Genomic DNA, 21107 nt, shown 5'->3' on the forward strand with positions numbered 1-21107 from the left:
ACCGTTCGGAGGGAAAGTATTTCTCCACATAATTTTGATTCCAATGAATGTCCAGCTATATCTCAACTCCTCCAATAGCGGGCAGAATTTCATTCATTGTGTGTTTCGAACCGAAGATATTACAAACGGAAGTAAAAGTGTATGCTAGTTCCGCTAACTACGTCGTTGTTTGTGGACTTGATGAACACCGCTGTTCTGGTCCAGAAGGCCAAATAGCGACAGGTAAGAAAAATATGGATCGAATACATTTCTTATATATATATGTATATATATAAATATATATTGTGGTTGTAAGACAAGTTGAAAACGACCGATTTGACATTCAGTGCAAGGCCCAGTTATAACACTATGTCCTTGAATTATGCGCTTACCTATAAAATGTCCTCTTCTTCCAGCGAGCAGTCATTTGGTTGGTTCATATCCCTAATTCTCTTCGTCTGTCGTGTAAAAATGATGGGCTTTGGGAATTTTAATATTAGCTTGTGCCTGATATGCAGATTGTATTATCTTAGCTGTCTTTCTGAAAGGTTATTCGATGTCTTTTTTTGTTGTTGTTTACGTGATCGGTGCACTTGTTTTGCGTTAGTCTGTTTATAACATTACGCGAGCCCACACGAACACTAATGTGCCGATACCAATTGTTACGAGTAGCTTGGGGAATCCATCTATTTTATAAACCGCTTATCCTCACTAGTTACTAATTACTAACTTGTAGTCAGATATCTAGACTGCCCAGCTATCATTCTGCTGTAGTTTGCCCCACTATTCTCCTTTTACGTTCTGTCCCTAGGTCTATTCCCTAACAACCTTTTTATGTCAGGCTGCATTTTCAATAAACGTTAAAATGATTTAAAAAAAAAATAAACAAAAATAAATTGAGAAAATATTTCAAATACTGTGTTGAACAATAAAACTGCTCCAGCACAAAACGGATGCAGCTACACCATTCTGTATGACAGTGCAGCTTCGCAGGACGTGCAAAAAAGAAAAAACAAAACAAAATTCTATGTTAATGATGTACAGTGGCAGGCAGAACACTGAATTGATCTTACATTAGATGGCAGAAGATCATCTTCTTTTCCTTTCAGCTTGTCCCGATTAGGGGTCGCCACAGTGTGTCATCTTTTTCCATCTAAGCTTATCTTGTGCATATTCCTCACTAACACCCACAGTCTTCATGTCCTCCCTCACCACATCCATCAACTTTTTTTTGGTCTCCCTCTCGCTCTTTTGCCTGGCAGCTCTATTCTCAGCACCCTTCTACCAATATACTCATTCTCTTGCATCTGAACATGTCCAAAACATCTCAGTCTGCGCTGTCCAACCTTGTCTCCAAAACATCCAACTTTGGTTGTCCCTCTAATGAGCTCATTTCTAATTCTATCCAACCTGTTCACACCAAGCGAGAACCTCAGCATCTTCATTTCTGCTTCCTCCAGTTCTGCTTCCTGTTGTTTCTTCAGAGGCACCATCTCTAATCCGTACATCATGGCTGGCCTCACCACTGTTTTATAAAATTTGCCCTTCATTCTAGCGGATACTCTTCTGTCACATAGAACACCAGACACCTTCTGCCAACTGTTCCATCCCGCTTGAACCCGTTTCTTCACTTTCTTATCACCATTGCTATGTATTGTTGACCCTCGCCATCTTTTCTCCCTGGAACTTCACTCTTCCTCCTCTGCCCCTCTCATTCACAACATATATTCTGTTTTACTTCAGCTAATCTTCATTCCTCTCTTTTCCAGTGCGTGCCCCCATCTTTCTAATTGTTCCTCCACCTGCTCCCTGCTTTCACTGTTGATAACAAGGGTTAGGGTTACTAACCCTAACCCTATCATCTGCGAACATCATGGTCCAAGGGGAATCTAGTCTAACCTCATCTGTCAGCCTATCCATTACTACCGCAAACAGGAAGGGGTCATTTATTTAAATATTGGTATTTGTATTGAAAAAATCTGAGTGGCACCATCAGTGTGGGATTTATTCCTGATTGAGAACAGATCCCGCAACAAAGTATTTGTATACGTCCAGACTTTTCTATGCTTTCAAACTCTTCCGTGTAAATCTTGATGACTTACTCAACAGATACATGTGTAGGTCCAGTTGTCCAAGACAAGCGGAAGCGGGTTAGCAGTCCAATTTCTTATCGGGGAAACATTGACTTCAGCATTAAATATGGGTCCTCTATGCCAACTGTCTCAAATTTTTCCACGTACCTTCGTTTATTATCACCTTCTAAATGTTTAATGGTATCGGACAAAACTCTGGGCGTCGTGCTATAAGACGTATTTTCGTGTCGTCTCCAACAGACTTAGCATTGAGCAATGCTTTGCTTGACCGGCAGTATGGCCAGTCACGTGACTTCGGTTTTGTAGGTGCACGAGCTCTGTAGAGGCACACAGCTGTTGCATCGGTTAAGTTCCAGTCAGTTTTCAAAATAAAAGACTGCGACATGTGAATTGCAATATAATGAAAATTTTAATGTTTAATTCTCTGGTCCAGTAACAAATTCCTCAAAGCCAGGTACTAGTCCACTGACTGGTGGTTGGGGACCAGTGCCATAGACCTTATCCTCACTAGCGTCAGGTGCCTACTGTCACCCATCTCAGCTACCTCTGGGCAAGAAGTGGGGTACACCCTGGACAGGTTACACATACAAACAAACGACCAATCACATTCACACATTTAGAATCTTCAATTATCCTCTTATTGATGTCTTTGTAACATGGGAGAAACCCACACAGATATAAATCCGGATCCTCACACCTGTGAGCCAGATGTGCTAATTAGTGGTTCACTGTTTTGTCCTGTTGCCATTCATAAAACAATATGAATTGAGAGGAGAACATCATGATTTCAGCAGTCATACCTCTTATGACCTATTTTAGTATGACACATTTGTTCAGTATTGTACTATTAGATTTTTGTAATATGAAATTGATGCCTTTGTTCAATAATGCTTAACATATTTTCCCACTATATTTACATTATCCGCTATTTCATGAAGAATCATGTTGCGCCTGCCAAATGTTGGCCGAGCTTTGGTCGGAGCCACCAAGCGCAACCTGGTTCCATCCTACACCAGTAAGTTCTGTGTCTGTGTGTGTGTGTGTGTGTGTGTGTGTGTGTGTGTGTGTGTGTGTGTGTGTGTGTGTGTGTGTGTGTGTGTGTGTGTGTGTGTGTGTGTTGTGGTGTGTGTGTGTTGTGTGTGTGTGGTGTGTGTGTGTGTGTGTGTGTGTGTGTGTGTGTGGTGTGTGTGTGTGTGTGTGTGTGCGCGTGTGTGTGTGCGTGCGTTGGTCTGCACATTAACATTTTCATATACATATATGCATGTGTTTTAGTGGGGATTAAGGTGCGTGCTGCTAGCAACATGGTGGAGGTGTTTGTTGATGGAAAACCAGTGGAGGTGGAGCCTGGTACTACTGTTCTACAGGTAAATAATTCATTGATTTATTTCACAAACTGATTAACAGTACGGCATTAGGTCAATATTATCACTATTTGGATGTAAATCAATCTACATAGACTCAAATATTGGGATTTGGGCAACTGTTTTTTCATGTTCACATTGTTTTGTTTCTGTTCCCCATCAGGCTTGTGAGAAGGCAGGAATCCAGATCCCAAGATTCTGCTACCACGAGCGCCTCTCAGTTGCTGGAAATTGTCGCATGTGCCTAGTAGAAATTGAGAAAGCACCAAAGGTAAGATCTGTCAGAAATCCACCCTGATGAAGCTATTGACAAGAAAACAGCTGTTGCGAGGTTTTTTTTTTTTATTGGGGGAGTTGTGTTTGTCTACAGCCAGTGGCAGCCTGCGCAATGCCAGTCATGAAGGGTTGGAACATCCTCACAAATTCAGAGAAGACTCGCAAAGCAAGGTACAGACTTTAATCGTTGACCAAAATCATTTCAATGGTAGCTGCTAAATTCTCTTCAAAGCGATGGAAAAATTCCAAACAGACCGAATGATGTTTTGTGTTACCAGAGAGGGAGTGATGGAATTCCTGCTGGCCAACCACCCACTGGACTGCCCAATCTGTGATCAGGGTGGAGAGTGCGACTTGCAGGTAGCTATTGTATCCTAAACAAAAGAATAAGAAGTGATATTTACAGATCAGCACTTTTGGCTGTGGTGCTTTCAGGATCAGTCCATGCAGTTTGGTTCAGACCGCAGTCGTTTCACAGAGCAGAAGCGAGCAGTGGAAGACAAGAACATTGGACCACTCATTAAAACGATCATGACTCGGTGCATCCAGTGCACACGCTGTGTCCGGTATTGGAGACGAGTGAAATTATATGATGGTATAAGAATCAAAGAAATAAATAGAATATTGTGTTCTTGCAGTTTTGCCAGTGAAATTGCAGGAGTTGAAGATTTGGGAACAACAGGAAGAGGGAACAACTTGCAAATTGGGACTTACGTGGAGAAGATGTTCATGTCTGAGTTGTCAGGAAACGTTATTGATATTTGCCCAGTGGGTGCGCTCACCTCTAAACCGTATGCTTTCACTGCACGGCCATGGGAAACTAGGTAGGTAAAAACTAGAGGTGAACTTACATGAAAGAGGACCATCATTTGAAATGATTGACTACATTGCAGAAAGACTGAGTCAATTGATGTGCTGGACGCCGTCGGCAGTAACATTGTCGTGAGCACTAGAGGAGGTGAGGTAATGAGGGTGTTGCCAAGGCTGAATGAAGACATTAATGAAGAATGGATCTCTGATAAGACCAGGTAAAATTCATGCTTCATATCGGCTTATAGCATACCTGTTTTACAAAAACTTTTTTTTTGTTTTGTAGGTTTGCCTATGACGGTCTGAAGCGGCAGCGGTTGACACAGCCAATGGTAAAAGATGAGTGGGGTCATCTGACCCCAGCCACCTGGGAGGATGCACTGACTCATGTCGCTGGAGCTGTAAGTGGTATTGCTTGATGACAGTCTTTCCACAGTATCTATCAGGCAGATAAATCGGCACAGTCTTTTAGGAAGTTATCGACTCTGTGTATACATTTTGGCCACATCTTTCACTTTTTCATCAACAGACACGTTATGACTTATAAAGTATAATTATAAAAAGTCTTCAATATACTTTTATACTCTATTCATATGGGTGGCGGTTGGCTGTCTCATGCTTACTTAAAACCTGAAAATGTGATGTGAGCAGAAGTTTACTAAGTGTGCATTATGATGCATATTATGTTGCAATGGCATGCACCGGTGATTCAAATTTTGAATCCTGGAAAAATCAGTAGTTGTTTGGGTTCGGTTGCTTTGCTTGGTGTGCAGCACAAATATCTGGGCTGTGGTGAAAGTTATCATGGACCTAGGAATGTTGTATTTTAACAAAAATGAGATCCACCCTGTGTGTTTGTTTAGCTGCAAGGTGTACAGGGCAGCGAAGTGGCAGCCATTGCGGGAGGGATGGCAGACGCAGAAGCTCTCATTTCCCTAAAAGATCTCCTCAACAGGTTGAACTCGGAAAGCCTCTGCACTGAGGAGGTCTTCCCTATGGCTGGAGCTGGGTATGAGGCAAAAAGCACTGATAGAAAAGGCAAAAGCCCCTCATGCATCTCAATTTATTTCCCACTGTTCCAATTGACTCTACAGAACTGATTTGCGGTCCAATTACCTCTTGAACACCCGTATTGCCGGCATAGAGGACTGTGACCTTCTTCTGCTTGTTGGGACCAACCCGCGCTATGAGGCCCCTTTGTTCAATGCCAGAATCCGCAAGAGGTGAAACAACCTTAGCTGTCTGTACATTTATCTCATATATATCCTCACCAGCCACAACTTTGTTTAAACCTGCATAGATTTATGATATTTCAGCCTTTTCAAAGATAAGTAGCTCAATAACTGGTATTAAAGATTTAATTTTGCTGAAACCAATTGTGAGTGATGCATGTACCTTACATTACTCACAAAATGTGAGGAATATAAGGCTTTCAGATGACATTAAAATGCACTGTAACCTTTACAGCTGAACTCAGTTGGAGCTTCTCTAAACCAGGGCTCAGCAACCTTTTTGAGGCTGAGGGCTACTTCATGAGCACCAATCGTATAAAGGGCTACGTGAACTGTTTGCGGCAAATTTCAGGCTCAATTCATTACATGTACATAAAATAGTTTTGTTTTAATTTATTGTAGTAAATTCCATTACAGGTATTTTAAAATTTTAATTCACGTAAGCAAGTCAGATTCAGAATTTAAAGCACAAATAATAGTAACAATTTGTGGCCTATGGTATTTTTAGAACATAGCTTTATATGGTCCTCACGGGCTACTATTCGCCCGCGGGCACCGCATTAGTGACCCCTGCTCTAAACCTTTGAATCTCCGGGTCGAATTATGCACTGTTTCACAGCTTTTTCACACTAGGCGCTACTCTAAAACAGGAAGCTGAATGGCAAAATTCACAATAGGTGTGTTTTTCTTGTTGTTTTCAAGGATGACTCCTCATCTCTCCGTAGCTCACTTGTAACTTGGTGATGCCACTCTGTGAGACACTTAAGTTTAATGGCCACTTCCTTCTGAGAACATCCTGTTTTGAAGCCTCACCATAGCGAGGGACAGTTGCTCAGTTGTTGGGTGTGATTTTGTCAAAATGTTAATAGCACAATGGACCGTTTTAATACCAATCCAAATTGAACCAGGAATTGTATTGGTTCATTCATGGATCAAAGACCTGACGTGAATGTTGCCATTTTGCACCCCAAAACATGTGAGTAGTGTATTGGGTGGACTTTAGGCTTTGAAATATGTTGATTTCTATGTAAAAATTAATAAAAGCTTTTGTTACACATTGTGGAAAAGTGGTGTTGCCTTACTTCTACTGCAAGTATTGTTACAAACTGAGCATAAGATATTCACTGCTCTGAGTTGCCTCTTTATCTATTATCAAAAGAAAAAAAACAATCAGTTCACATCTCTGTCAGGCCTTATTGTGTCTATCTTGTCCAGCTGGCTTCATAATGAGCTTCGTGTTGCCCTGGTGGGTCACAATGTTGACCTGAGTTATACCTATGACCATCTTGGAGAGGAGACATCTGTGTTGAATGAGCTGGCAAATGGAACACACCCATTGTGCCAGGTAACAGATACACTCACTTCAGTTTGGGTGTGCAAAACATTACTAAGCCTTTAAATTCCCATTTGACTAGTTTTTGTCCTTACAGGTCCTTGCAGCTGCACAGCGCCCGGTTGTCATAGTGGGCAGTAGTGCTCTCCAGAGAGCAGATGGTGCTGCCATTTTGAGTTTAGTTTCCACCATCGCACAAAATGCCAGAACCAGCAGCGGAGTGGAGGAAGGCTGGAAAGTTCTCAATGTCCTGCATAGGTATGGAAGGGAGATGACGCCCAGCCAAAGCAAAAATGAGTTGGCTGTTGAATTTGAGTTTTCCTGGGTGTGAGCAGAGTGGCCAGTCAAGTAGCAGCTTTGGATCTAGGCTACAAGGCAGGTGTGGATGCCATCAGGATGAACCCACCCAAAGTATTGTTCTTGCTGGGAGCTGATGGTGCATGCATCACCCGAGCTGACCTTCCTAAAGACAGCCTCATTATCTACCAGGGTAAATGAGCACTCATCATAACAACTCATCACCACATGATGACAGCCTATACTTGACTCCCTTTTAAATTCCTGTAGGTCATCATGGTGACAACGGCGCAACAGTGGCGGATATAATCCTCCCTGGTGCTGCATACACAGAGAAAAATGCCACATATGTCAACACGGAGGGGAGGAGCCAACACACCCAGTTAGCCGTGACGGCTCCGGGAATGGCCCGAGAGGACTGGAAGATCATCAGAGCTGTGGCGGAGGTTAGCATGAGGTTACGCCATATTGAATTCAAACATTGACAGCCACTCAAAGACGTGTTTGTGTGCCTCCAGCTAGCAGGCGTGACGCTGCCCTATGACTCATTGGACGAGGTTCGATCAAGGCTCGCTGAGGTCTCTCCAAACCTGGTGCGGTATGATGATGTGGAGGAGGCAAACTATTTTAAGCAGGCAAACGAACTTGCTAAGGTAAACATGCTTTTACTGCTTCGAAGAATGTCACCACAAGTTTTTTGTTTTGTTTTTTTACAGTAGTCAATGTGACATGAAATAATGGGAGACAACATGAGCACACAAAACTTTGGAGAGGAATGATGCATGAACAAACAACCAATGACATTTCAACCAATTGTTTCATTAAATCCATTTTGTACTGTAATCTGAATAAGGGTGCATTTTTATAACCATATGAGTCAGTGTAACACCACTGGAACTGACCGACTTTCACAATCATATTGGCACGTCCTCTCTGTATGACACTCTTAACCAGGAAGTATCCTGCTATCTAACAAACAGATGGACAAACAAAACCAAATGTAAAGCTCTATGAATTACTTTCATGTTTAGTGATATTTACTAATGTACAGTGAAGAAAATGAGTATTTCAACACCCTGCTATATTGCAAGTTCTCCCACTTAGAAATGATGGAGGCGTCTAAAATTTTCATCGGAGGTGGGATTTTGACCCACTCCTCCACACAAATATTCTATAAATCAGACAGGATTCTGGGCTGTCACTGAGAAACACGGAGTTTCAGCTCCCCTCCAAAGATTTTCTATTGGGTTTAGGTCTGGAGACTGGCTAGGCCACGCCAGAACCTTGATATGCTTCTGCGGAGCCACTCCTTGGTTTTTCTGACTGTGTGTTTTGGGTCATTGTCATGTTGAAAGACCCAGCCACGACCCATCTTCAATGCGCTGACTGAGGGAAAGAGGTTGTTCCCCAAAATCTCACAATACATGGCCGCGGTCATCCTCTCTTTAATACAGTGCAGTCATCCTGTCCCAAGTGCAGAAAAACACCCCCAAAGTATGGTGCTACCAACCTCATGGTTCACAGTAGGGATGGTGTTCTTGGGATGGAACTCATCATTCGTCTTCCTCCAAACATGGTTAGTGGAATTATGACCAAAAAGTTCCATTCTGGTCTCATCTGACCAGAAAACCTTTCCCATGACTCCTCTGTATCATCCAAATGGTCATTGGCAAACTTAAGATGGGCCTTGACATGTGATTGTTTTAACAGGGGAACCTTTCATGCCATGCATGATTTCAAACCATGACGTCTTCGTGTATTACAAACAGTCACCTTGGAAACGGTGGTCGCAGCTCTTTTCAGGTCATTAACTAAGTCCTGTCATGTAGTCCTGGGCTGATTCCTCACCTTTCTGAGGATCATTGAGACCCCACGAGGTGATATCTTGCATGGGGCTCCACTCCGATTAAGAGTGACCGTCTTGTTTAGCTTCTTCCATTTTCTAATGATTGCTCCAACAGTGGACTTTGTTCACCAAGCTGCTTAGTAATATCTTTGTAGCCCTTTCCAGCTGTATGGAGTTGTACAATTTTGTCTCTGGTATCTTTGGACAGCTCTTTGGTCTTGGCCATGTTACAAGTTTGAGTCTTACTGATTGTATGGGTTGGACAGGGGTCTTTATGCAGCTAACGGCCTCACACAGGTGCATCTGATTCAGGATAATACATGGAGTGGAGATGAACCTTAAAAAGCGGACTAAAAGGTCTTTGAGGGTCAGAATTCTAGGTGATAGACAGGTGTTCAAATACTTATTTGCAGCTTTATCACACAAATAAATCATTAAAAAAATCATATATTGTGATTTCTGGATTTTTCTTTATAGATTATCTCTCTCACAGTGTACATGCACTTAACTTATGATGACAATTTCAGAGCCCTCCATAATTTCTAAGTGGGAGAACTTGCTATATAGCAGGATGTTCAAATACTTTTTTTCTTCACTGTACTTAATTCTTGGCGGAGTTTAACATATATGCTATATACACACACTCATTCATTTACGCTGTGCCCTTGCCCACTCGCTGTTCACCGTTTGTGGCCACACATATTTGTGAATTTTGGTCGACAAATTAATAAAATTGTATTTACTGTATTTTCACGATTGTAAAGGTCTTGGATTCTCTTCGAAAAAGACAACGTGCCACATTCGACATGGCACCTTTGCAAATGTTCGTGAATGACATGTTCAACAAAGTACACTTAAAAGGAATACTCCACTGAAGATTGAAAACCTTAATCCCAAAGGTCATGTAATATGTACTGTACCTTGAAAATTTGAGGTTAATCCGATATCCTTTAATGGTGTTTTGGGAAGATTTTTATCGGCAATTATGAATTTTCATGGGCGCAGCCATTTTGACTAGTCACATGACCTACTTGCACGGATGTGACATTCTGTGCGTAAACAAAGAAATCATGTCCGATTTGTAGTGTAATCACATGCAGTACCACCACCATCGGACACATGAAAATTCCCTACTGTATCGCGCAATTTTACCATAATTCGGCTAGAAATAATCAGAGGAAAACTCAGTGGCATATTCTACCCAGTAAGAAAAAGAAACATTTAAGGACCCAGTGGCTAGCAAATTCTGGTCGGCCTAAGCCAGATGACATATGTACATGTGTATTTGTGCATTTATTTCGGACCAACACTTTTAGAGGACAATAAGACGGAATTCTATTAAATAACATTGTTATGCTATTTTCAAGGTACAGTACACATAACATGACCTATCGGATTAAGGCTTTTCATTGATCAGTGGTATATTCCTTTAAACACACTGCTTATATTTTTAGCATGCATGCCAGCAACTGTTTTAGAATGTTTGTACCTTACCATATGATGGTGCTCACAAAGCAGTGAGGAACAATTGCATTTCACATTTGTAAACAGAAGATGCTTACGTTCCCCCTCACACTGTGTAGACAGGTATTTTCTGACAATTTTGTACACACAGTTTCTTATCGAAACTAAATTTATGACACCACAGCAAACAGGGTAACAAAACTAGCAAATAATAAAACAAATGAAAGAATGACTCAGAAAATAATTGAGACAAAACACGTACTTAAAACGGTATTTGCAAGCTCCCAACATGTTTTGCAGCACTGTGGAGGTCCTCAGTGCTGTAACGCATGCTGGGAGGATGTAAATAATGTTTAAAGTAACCTGTTTTATTATTTGCTAGTTATGCGACTCTGTTGGCTGTGGTGTAATAATTTTAGTTTAACACATACTGGCATGCATGCTGAGAGTAGAACCAGTGTGTATTAATACTGCATCCATTATTTTTGGATTTTCATTCTTCGCTCGGGGTGTAAGGAACGTAAGCCCTCCGAATAACAGGGTAACACTGTACTTTCTTCATCAGGGGGTGAAACAGGACCTCATTGCTGCTCCTCTGATACCACCTCAGCTTTCGGTAAAGGACTACTACATGACGGGTATGTTATGTGCAATATTCCATCAGAAAAGCCCAAAGCAGAGTCCAGCTACAGAAGTCAATTCCTCCTATTTTCATGTTCCTCCTCATGTTGTTTGTAGACTCCATCAGCAGAGCCTCGCAGACAATGGCCAAGTGTGTCAAAGCCAGCACAGAAGGTGCTGCCTCTGTCGACGAGCCCTCCATTTGTTAAACACCAGCATGTGTCCATAAACTCTTAGGTATATTAAAATAATTCACATCCCTCATCAAATTGAGTTTTACAGGTTTTAATTTTAATGTGTCCTTATTGTTGTAGCCACCTGAATTGATTTCACTCCTGAGAAAAAGCTTTGTAACTTAGGTAAGGCGAAATGTACAAAATAAATATTATCCTGACTCTTTTGTAAGTGCTTTATTTCATCAATCAAATTATTAGATTTTATTATTTTTGCATCCCCACAACATGCATGGTATTTTAATTGATGACAACATGTCCCATAGGTGTGAATGTGCGTGCGAATAGTTGTTTATATGGTGCTCTGCGATTGGCTGGCAACCCAGTTCAGTGTGTAAACCTCCTCCTGTCTGCAGTTCGCTGGTTTAGGCTTCAGCATGCCCATGACCTGAGTGAGAAGTACAGACATTAGATGGAAGGATGGATTTTTGTACATTGTTAATTTTGGGGGGAAAGAAAGATACAACACAATTACATTTTTCATGCACCTGTTGCTAATGCATCTGAGGGGGAGGATACATGAAATTACATGATTGGGTGCAAACCAAATCTGGGTGTACCCTGCCTCCTGCCTGATGACACCTGCGATAGGCTCGTGCACTCCCGCAACCCTCATGAGGATAAGTAGCTAAGAAAATGGATGGATGGATTTAAGAATTGTAAAAAAATAGTATTTCATGCTTTGTATGGGACAGTCTGTACCCAATGTATGCTCAGCGAGTCCTGGATCACCACTGGCCTATGCCTGACCACCGTTCCTACATGCTGACCATGCACCATTCTCTGACCAGGAAACTGACCTGATCTAAAACCATGCAGTGGTGTCCTCAACACACATTGCTAAATCAAGGGAAACTTGGTTATGTATGAAACCTACCTGGAAACTACAGACTTGTCTTCTTACAGTATTTCACTATTGCTAAACACCAGCCATCCATTTTCTTAGCCGCTTATCCTCACAAATTTCACAGGATTGTGAGAACCTATCCCAGCTGTCAACAGTATGGAAGTAAATATGTGCCAATAGGATTTGAATTAAAAATGCCACTGAAAAGTTCATGTTGTATTTTTGTATACATATTTTGACTACATTTTAAAGTTTACATTGTTACTTCAAAGTAATGCAGCCCTATGGGGGCACAAACCAGTGCAATCTGTAGGCCGGTCCCAAGCCCGGATAAATGCAGAGGGTTGCGTCAGGAAGGTCATCCGGCGTAAAAACTGTCCCAAACAAGTATGAGCGTTCATCGAAAGAATCCCATACTGGATCGGTCGTGGCCCGGGTTAACAACGCCCGCCCCCGGCACTGCTAACCTGCAGGGCGTCGGTGGAAATTCAGCGACTGTGGGTCGAAGACAAAGAAGAGGAGGAAACCGGATCCATCGTCAGAAGAAAAAGAGGAATGCACAGAGCCTACAACTGAGTGTAGGGACTTTGAATGTTGGGACTATGACAGGAAAACCTCAGGAGTTGGTTGACATGATGATTAGGAGAAAGGTTGATATTCTGTGCATCCAAGAGAGCAGGTGGAAAAGTAGTAAGGGTAGAAGTTTAGGAGCAGGGTTTAAATTATTCTACCACGGAGTAGATGGGAAGAGAAATGGAGTAGGGGTTATTTTAAAGGAAGAGCTGGCTAAGAATGTCTTGGAGGTGAAAAGAGTATCAGATCGAGTGATGAAACTAAAATTTGAAATTGAGGGTGTTATGTATAATGTGGTTAGCGGCTATGCCCCACAGGTAGGATGTGACCTAGAGTTGAAAGAGAAATTCTGGAAGGAACTTGATGGAGTAGTTCTGAGCATCCCAGACAGCGAGAGAGTTGTGATTGGTGCAGATTGTAATGGACATATTGGTAAAGGAAACAGGGGCGATGGAGAGGTAATGAGTAAGTACGGCATCCAGGAAAGGAACTTTGAGGGACAGATGGTGGTGGACTTTACAAAAAGGATGGAGATGGCTGTAGTGAACACTTATTTCCAGAAGAGGGAGGAACATATAGTGACCTACAAGAGCGGAGGTAGAAGCACGCAGGTGGATTATATTTTGTGCAGACGATGTAATCTGAAGGAGGTTACTGACTGTAAAGTAGTGGTAGGGGAGAGTGTAACTCGACAGCATTGGATGGTAGTGTGTAGGATGACTCTGGTGGTGGGTAGGAAGATTAAGAAGACAAAGGTAGAGCAGAGAACCATGTGGTGGAAGCTGAGAAAGGAAGAATGTTGTGCAGCCTTTCGGAAAGAGGTAAGACAGGCTCTCGATGGACAGCAGAAGCTCCCGGAAGACTAGACAATGACGGCCAAGGTAATTAGAGAGATAGGCAGGAGAGTACTTGGTGTGTCTTTTGGTAGGAAAGGGGAGAAGGAGACTTGGTGGTGGAACCCCAAAATACAGGGAGTCATACAAGGAAAGAGATTAGCGAAGAATAAGTGGGATACTGAGAGGACTGAGGAGAGGCGAAAGGAGTACATCGAGATGTGACGTAGGGCAAAGGTAGAGGTGGCAAAGGCTAAACAAGAGGCGTATGAAGACATGTACACGAAAGAAGGAGAAAAGAATCTCTACAGGTTGGCCAGACAGAGGGATAGAGATGGGAAGGATGTGCAGGAGGTAAGGGTGATTAAGGATAGAGATGGAAATGTGTTGACTGGTGCCAGTAGTGTGCTAAAAAGATGGAAAGAATACTTTGAGAAGTTGATGAATGAAGAAAATGAGAGAGAAGGAAGAGTTGAAGAGGCAAGTGTGAAGGACCAGGAAGTGGCAATGATTAGTAAGGTGGAAGTCAGAAAGGCACTACAAAGAATGAAAAATGGAAAGGCAGTTGGTCCTGATGACATACCGGTAGAGGTATGGAAGCAATTTGGAGAGATGGCTGTGGAGTTTTTGACCAACTTATTCAACAGAATACTAGCGGGCGAAAAGATGCCTGAAGAATGGAGGAAAAGTGTTCTAGTTCCCATTTTTAAGAACAAAGGGGATGTTCAGAGCTGTGGGAACTATAGAGTAATAAAGTTGATGAGCCACACAATGAAGTTATGGGAAAGAGTAGTGGAGGCTAGACTCAGGACAGAAGTAAGTATCTGCGAGCAACAGTATGGTTTCATGCCTAGAAAGAGTACCACAGATGCATTATTTGCCTTGAGGATGCTAGTGGAAAAGTACAGAGAAGGTCAGAAGGCGCTACATTGTGTCTTTGTGGATCTAGAGAAAGCCTATGACAGAGTGCCAAGAGAGGAACTGTGGTACTGCATGCGTCAGTCTGGTGTGGCAGAGAAGTATGTTAAAATAGTACAGGACATGTATGATGGCAGCAGAACAATGGTGAGGTGTGCCTTAGGTGTGACAGAGGAATTTTAGGTGGAGGTGGGACTGCATCAGGGATCAGCTCTGAGCCCCTTCCTGTTTGCAGTGGTAATGGATAGGCTGACAGATGAGGTTAGACTGGAATCCTCTTGGACCATGATGTTCGCAGATGATATGGTTATATGCAATGAAAGCAGGGATCAGATGGAGGGACAATTAGAAAGATGGAGACATGCACTGGAAAGGAGAGGAATGAAGATTAGCCGAAGTAAAACAGAATATGTGTGTGAATGAGAAAGGTGGAGGGGGAAGAGTGAGCCTACAGGGAGAAGAGATGGCGAGGGTGGACGACTTCAAATATTTAGGGTCAACAATCCAGAGCAATGGTGAGTGTGGTAAGGAAGTGAAGAAACGGGTCCAAGCAGGTTGGAACAGCTGGCGAAAGGTGTCTGGTGTTTTATGTGACAGAAGAGTCTCTGCTAGGATGAAGGGCAAAGTTTACAAAACAGTGGTGAGGCCGGCCATGATGTACGGATTAGAGACGGTGGCACTGAAGAAACAACAGGAAGCAGAACTGGAGGCGGCAGAAATGAAGATGTTGAGGTTCTCGCTCGGAGTGACCAGGTTGGATAGGATTAGAAATGAGCTCATTAGAGGGACAGCCAAAGTTGGATGTTTTGGAGACAAGATTCGAGAGAGGAGACTTCGATGGTTTGGACATGTTCAGAGACGAGAGAGTGAGTATATTGGTAGAAGGATGCTGAGGATGGAGCTCCCAGGCAAAAGAGCGAGAGGAAGACCAAAGAGAAGGTTTATGGATGTGGTGAGGGAAGACATGAGGGCAGTTGGGGTTAGAGAGGAAGATGCAGGAGATAGGCTAAGATGGCAAAAGTTGTGGTGACCCCTAACGGGACAAGCCGAAAGGAAAAGAAGAAGACATTGTTATTTCAAAGTGGTCACATTTTGAATAGCTATATTTCAGTTTAACTTTTCAATGTTAACATATTCAGCATATAAAGAAAGAAAACCTTTCAAAATTCAAACGCAATATTTTTAGTCTCCTGAGATTCAACTGGCTAAAATTTGCTGTCTGAAATTCAATGTCTAAATTCTGTGTAAAATGGGCAAGGTTACTTCAGGTCTCAGACATCAGCAAGGGATGTCAGAAACCCAACACCAAGTCAATCCAGTTCCGTTTTCTTAGTATGTGATGTCACGTTACTTGTGGTAAGTGTTAATTAGATTTTTTTTGTTTTGCAAAACGTATTGCTATTGTGAACAATCAAGATTGTTTCAATGGCTTTATGATCTGATCATTGTCGTTTTCCTTTTTCTATGCTGTGTTTGATTAATGAGTTTAGTTAACATAGCGGATGACCGTTTAGCACAACTGGCTCATAGCTATGAGGTCCCAGGTGCAAATCTGGTCCCATGTGTGTGGGGTTTGCGCGTTCTCCCTGTGCCTGCACAGGCTTTCTCCGGTACTCCCAATTCCTATCACATTCAAAAAAAAAACAACAAAAAAAAAACCTGTGTTGGTTAAATGAAGGCAGGCATAGTTGATGTGAAAGTGAATCCCAATGGTTATAGTTTATAGGTGTACCCTGCCACTCATTCGTCATCAGCTGGGATTGGATCTAGCACGCCTGCGACCCTATTTAGGACACACTATATGGAAATTGAATGGATGAATGTTTGTGATGGCTGTTCTATGGGTTTTCCATTTTGATTGTTTATTTTGTAGCAATAGTTTGGTATTGCAGGAAAAGTCAGGATTTTGTGAATGTAGCTTGAATTTTAGGATTTTAATTTAAGGTATTAATATAATGGGTGGAGGTTTAAAAGAGTTTACCATTTGAGGAAAACTATGGCAAATTTAGAAATTGACTTTTTTTTTGTTTGTATAAAGATATTAGAGTTGGGTTTCTACCTATCAATCAAATGTAAAATCAAGGAACCACATAAATCTTTTGTTACCTACCTATTTCTGAAAATGCATATAATAGGGCTATTTGTCTCCTTTAATTTAACCTGCTCTGGCTTTAAATGTGCTTCACTCCCAATAGATGGCAATGTCTACTGCTCTTTAAAGCCTCAATTATCTCACGTTGATTTATCTGCCAAAACAGACAATTGTTACTCACATGTATGTGACTTGAGTAATTTGAAACCGTCAAGTGTCAAGTGACAACTTATCATTCAAATACCACAAATAGGAACAAGCATGAAACGGCTTTTGATTGCAGATTCTACTTGGTTTTCCTAGTAGTTATTCTGGTAACGCCCTTGACTTCTCTGCGATCATTGTAAGGAAACTGAAAAGAGATGGGAAATGAAAAACTATTACTGAAAGAGAAGACACCTAACCACATTTCACCAGATGTCTTGTTTTGTGTCTGTGTGTGTGTGGGCGGGGAGGGGAACCACCACCAAAAGGAACAAAGCAAAGCTAAAATGTCATCACCACCACCAAATGAACAAGTCAAAATCTAAATACAGGTTTTTGCATTTTATGTTTCCTTGTTCAAAGGTTAAACATAAATCAGTCATGAGTGTATACCACTATGAATACACGTGTGCCTTTTAAAGGAGAAATCCAGTGCTTTGCATGAACAGTGTATCCAATAGGTCATGTAACATATACCCTATTTTGACAATATGATGTTAAATCCTCTCTCATTTGTGTGAGTGTTTTGAGAAGATTTTTATCGACACTTACGAATTTTCAGGGACACTGCCATTTTCGGGAGGCACATAAGGTATGTGCGCGGATGTGACATATTGCGTGCCGCTGCAAAGGCTCGATTACACGGGACACCATTTATGCCCAGCGCTGATTTCTTGTATTTATCCTCATCTGATGAAGAAATAGCAGTATCAGTTGATCGGGAAGACGGAGAAATACTTCCATACAGATTTTAACCTGTGGCTGTCAGTAATGTTGAATATTCGGATGGTTCTTTGGCGGAATGACGTGGAGTCTGACGAGCGAGATCCGGCGGCAGGCTGCGAGCCGAGGTTCCAGGTGGCGGAAGCCGTTAGCCCCCGGACACCAAAGTTAGGCTAAAGGCCTCCGCCACCACCAAAGCTCGGCTAAAGGCCTCCGCCGACACTGAAGGCGGGCCGTGAGCCGAGCTGCGACGTCCAAGGAGGCCTTTCGCTGCGCTTCAGCCGCGCCGGAGGCCTTGTGCTGAGCTTGGGTGGCGGCAGAGGCCTTTAGCATAGCTTCAACGTCCAGGGCTAACGGCCTCAGCTGCCTGGAAGCTCGCTGAGACTCCGGGTCATTCCTGCTAGCCTGGAGCTCCAGGTGCCTTTGTTTACGCATTTATGTCCTGCGTGTAGGCCTTCGAGTAGTCAGACTCTGCGTCATTCCGCCCGAAGGACCATCCGAAGATTCAACATTATTTACAGCCACAGGTTCATATCTGTATAGAAGTATTCCTCCATCTTCTTGATCAACCGATACTGCTATTTCTTCATCAGATGAGGATATATACAAGAAATTGCCACTGGGCATAAATGGTGTCCCATATAATCCAGCCATTGTTGTGGCACGGTACACGTCACATCCGCGCACGTAGGTCATGTGACTCGCAAAAATGCCAGCGCCCCTGAAAATTGGTAATTGTCGATAAAAAATCTTCTCAAAACACTATTAAATGAGAGAGACTTTAACATCACATTGTCAAAACAGGGGACATATTACATGACCTAGTGGATACACTGTTCATGCAAAGCACTGGATTTCCCCTTTAACAGTAACAGTAATCCACACAGGCGGGTCCGAGATCGAACTCAGGACCTAAGAACTGTGAGGCCAACACTTTCTCACTAATCCATCGCCGACCTCCAAGATATAATGAAAAATTTATGGAGGATTTCTCGGAACTGCTGTCAGTTATTTGTACTGACGACAACTATATTGTCATAACAGGGGACTTTAACATTCATGTTGACAATAACATGGGAAAAAAAAACTCCAAATAACTTTCTCCAACACGCGACAAACTTGACTTTCTCTCTGTCAACATATTAAGAGTCCAACTCACACTCAAGGTCACATCTTAGACCTGGTCATCTCTAAGGATATTGAAATTCTATCGACTGACAATAAGTATATGGATGTTTCTGACCATTTTTGTGTATTTTTGAACTACAGATTCTTCCAAAGGTTCAGACAACCGCGACCTCCGTTAAGAAAAGGTACATCCAGTAAATGAGAGTACTGCCACTAAGTTTATGGAGACTGTGGCTGTGCCACAGACTGTGAATGCTGAGATAGTTGATGAACTTTTGGACAATTTCACCTTGAAAATGAAAAATGCCATGAATGCTGTTGCTCCTGTTAAAAGTAGGACCATCCTGAGGCGACTTAGAACACTGTAGAGGAGCACAATGATGGTCAAGAGCTCAAAATCGGAGTGTAGGAAAGTAGACCGCAAGTGGAGAAAAACTAAACTCCAAATTGACTATGACTTCTACAGACAGTGTCTTTGTAATTTTAACCAAGAGTGAGTTAGGACTAGACAGGAACACATTTCTGAAATCATCAGTAAAAACCTCAACAATACTCGAGCTCTATTTCCTGTGGTTGACAAGCTTAAATCCCCCCCCTCCCCCTCCAAATCAGATGGATCCAGAACTCATAACAGCTGACAAATGCAATGAGTTTGCCTGTTAATTTAGTGAAAAAATACAATCCATTAGGTCAAACGTCAGCACAAATCAGCAAAAAATAGAATGATCTCACATATGAAGCCACCCAGAGAAAACTCCATTAACTTGTCAGAATTTGATACAGTTGACCAAAAAACTGTCGAGAAAACTGTTCAGCAGTTGAAACTATCAACGAGCTGTCTCGACTTAACACCATCTGACTTTTTCAAAACTATTGTGAAGTTAGTGCTACCTGATTTGCAGCAAATAATCAATTGCTCACTTCAGTCTGGTTTACAGTAGCTGCTGTTAAGCCTGTTCTAAAAAAAACAGCACCATACGACTCCATGTTAGCAAGCTATAGACCCACCTCAAATCTCCCGTTCGTAGCTAAGATTCTTGAGAAAGTTATTTTTAATCAACTCAGCAATTTCTTGAATTTAAATGGACTCCTTGGCAAATTTCAATCAGGTTTCCCGACTTATCACAATCCAGAATCCGCTCTTATCAAACTGCGAATTGATATAAGGTTGAATACTGACTCAGGAAAGGTGTCCATTTTTGGTCTTGTTGGATCTCAGCGCGGCTTTTGATACGGGAGATCATAACATACTGCTAAACAGATTGGAAATGTGGATAGGACTAAATGGAACGGTTCTTAAATGGTTTAGGTCCGACCTGAAGGAAAGGAGCTACTTTGAAACCATTGGAAGTGCATAATCTCAGTCAATGGCAATGACGTATGTGGTCAGACATTGTAAATACTTCCTGATAATTTGAGATTCAGAAGAATAATTCCTACCTGAAATCAAATGATCGCTACACAGTAGCGCTACGTACTTACTCGTTGGGCACCATCCATCCCGTTTAAATTGCAGAGATTGCACAGATTGTAATGGCACAGAATCGCTGTGACTAAGGATTGCTCTAATTTACATACAGTAGCCGAGTGTCCCAGAATGCAGTGAAGCCGAAGAAGCGTGAACACGCTCATTGGGCGGCCGAGGATCGGTCGCCGCTGAGGCCTGGACGTCAGGCAGCCGAGGATCGGTCGCCATCGAGGCGTGGACGTGGTCACCGGGCAGTCTGGGATTGGTCGACACCGAGATGTGGGAGTGGCTCGGTAGCTGCTCGGTCGCCACTGTGGCGTGGGCTTGGCTCGGCGGCGGCTCAGTCTCCACCGCGGTGTGAACTTGTCACGGTGGCGGATCGATCACCACCAATACGTGAGCGTGGCTTAGCAGCTGGTCGTTTGTCACCGATTATGAGCTTGAATCAGATGTGGCCATCCAGGGATGAGATTGTTTAATTTCCGCTGAATCCTATCCATGAGATCCGACATTTTTTATAGATCGTCAGCTTAGAGTCCGCCGGTTCGGTCGTCGCCAAAGCGTCAGTGGAAGTCGGCTGAGGCTCGGCCGGTGGCGAGATGTGGATGGACGTCAGCTGTGGCTTGGCCGTTGGGTTGAGCAGAAGAGGGATGGCGCTGTGGATTGGTTGTCGGCCTGGAGTGAGGGATAGTCTGCTGTGGCTTGGTCGTTGGCTGAGACTCGGTCGCCGGTGAGACGTGTATGTACGTCAGCTGTGGCTAGGTCGCCGCTGGGGT

At 42.7% G+C, this 21107-nt stretch overlaps 1 protein-coding gene across 3 annotated transcripts; it reads left to right on the forward strand.

Moving 5' to 3' along the window:
• Positions 1 to 66: 66 nt before the first annotated feature.
• On the forward strand, positions 67 to 11706 carry ndufs1 (NADH:ubiquinone oxidoreductase core subunit S1). 3 transcript variants are annotated; one of them, XM_061804754.1, is made up of 20 exons: positions 67 to 222; positions 3011 to 3087; positions 3345 to 3436; positions 3597 to 3704; positions 3804 to 3880; positions 3988 to 4069; positions 4145 to 4275; positions 4348 to 4533; positions 4603 to 4737; positions 4806 to 4920; positions 5383 to 5528; positions 5614 to 5742; positions 6967 to 7096; positions 7182 to 7342; positions 7420 to 7574; positions 7652 to 7827; positions 7900 to 8034; positions 11257 to 11329; positions 11430 to 11549; positions 11627 to 11706. In XM_061804754.1, exons 2-19 carry the CDS (start codon positions 3015 to 3017, stop codon positions 11519 to 11521), a joined length of 2196 nt encoding a protein of 731 aa, XP_061660738.1. In that variant the 5' UTR covers positions 67 to 222; positions 3011 to 3014; the 3' UTR covers positions 11522 to 11549; positions 11627 to 11706. The 3 variants fall into 3 exon arrangements, with proteins under 3 accessions (XP_061660738.1, XP_061660727.1, XP_061660749.1); XM_061804743.1 differs by having other exon boundaries at positions 11430 to 11706; XM_061804765.1 differs by lacking the exon at positions 67 to 222 and adding an exon at positions 290 to 2649 and having other exon boundaries at positions 11430 to 11706.
• The last annotated feature ends 9401 nt before the right edge of the window (positions 11707 to 21107 follow it).

Source organism: Syngnathoides biaculeatus, chromosome 2 (assembly GCF_019802595.1).
Source record: "Syngnathoides biaculeatus isolate LvHL_M chromosome 2, ASM1980259v1, whole genome shotgun sequence".
In the NCBI taxonomy this organism is placed as follows: domain Eukaryota; kingdom Metazoa; phylum Chordata; class Actinopteri; order Syngnathiformes; family Syngnathidae; genus Syngnathoides; species Syngnathoides biaculeatus.

What these genes read in the sequence shown, in the direction of transcription:
- ndufs1 (XM_061804743.1), top strand. Translation starts at nt 3,015, where the DNA reads ATGTTGCGCCTGCCAAATGTTGGCCGAGCTTTGGTCGGAGCCACCAAG. An exon ending in GTTCTCAATGTCCTGCATAG is followed by an intron (nt 7,343 to 7,419) that starts GTATGGAAGGGA and finishes GGGTGTGAGCAG; the next exon opens with AGTGGCCAGTCAAGTAGCAG. An exon ending in AAAGGACTACTACATGACGG is followed by an intron (nt 11,330 to 11,429) that starts GTATGTTATGTG and finishes TGTTGTTTGTAG; the next exon opens with ACTCCATCAGCAGAGCCTCG.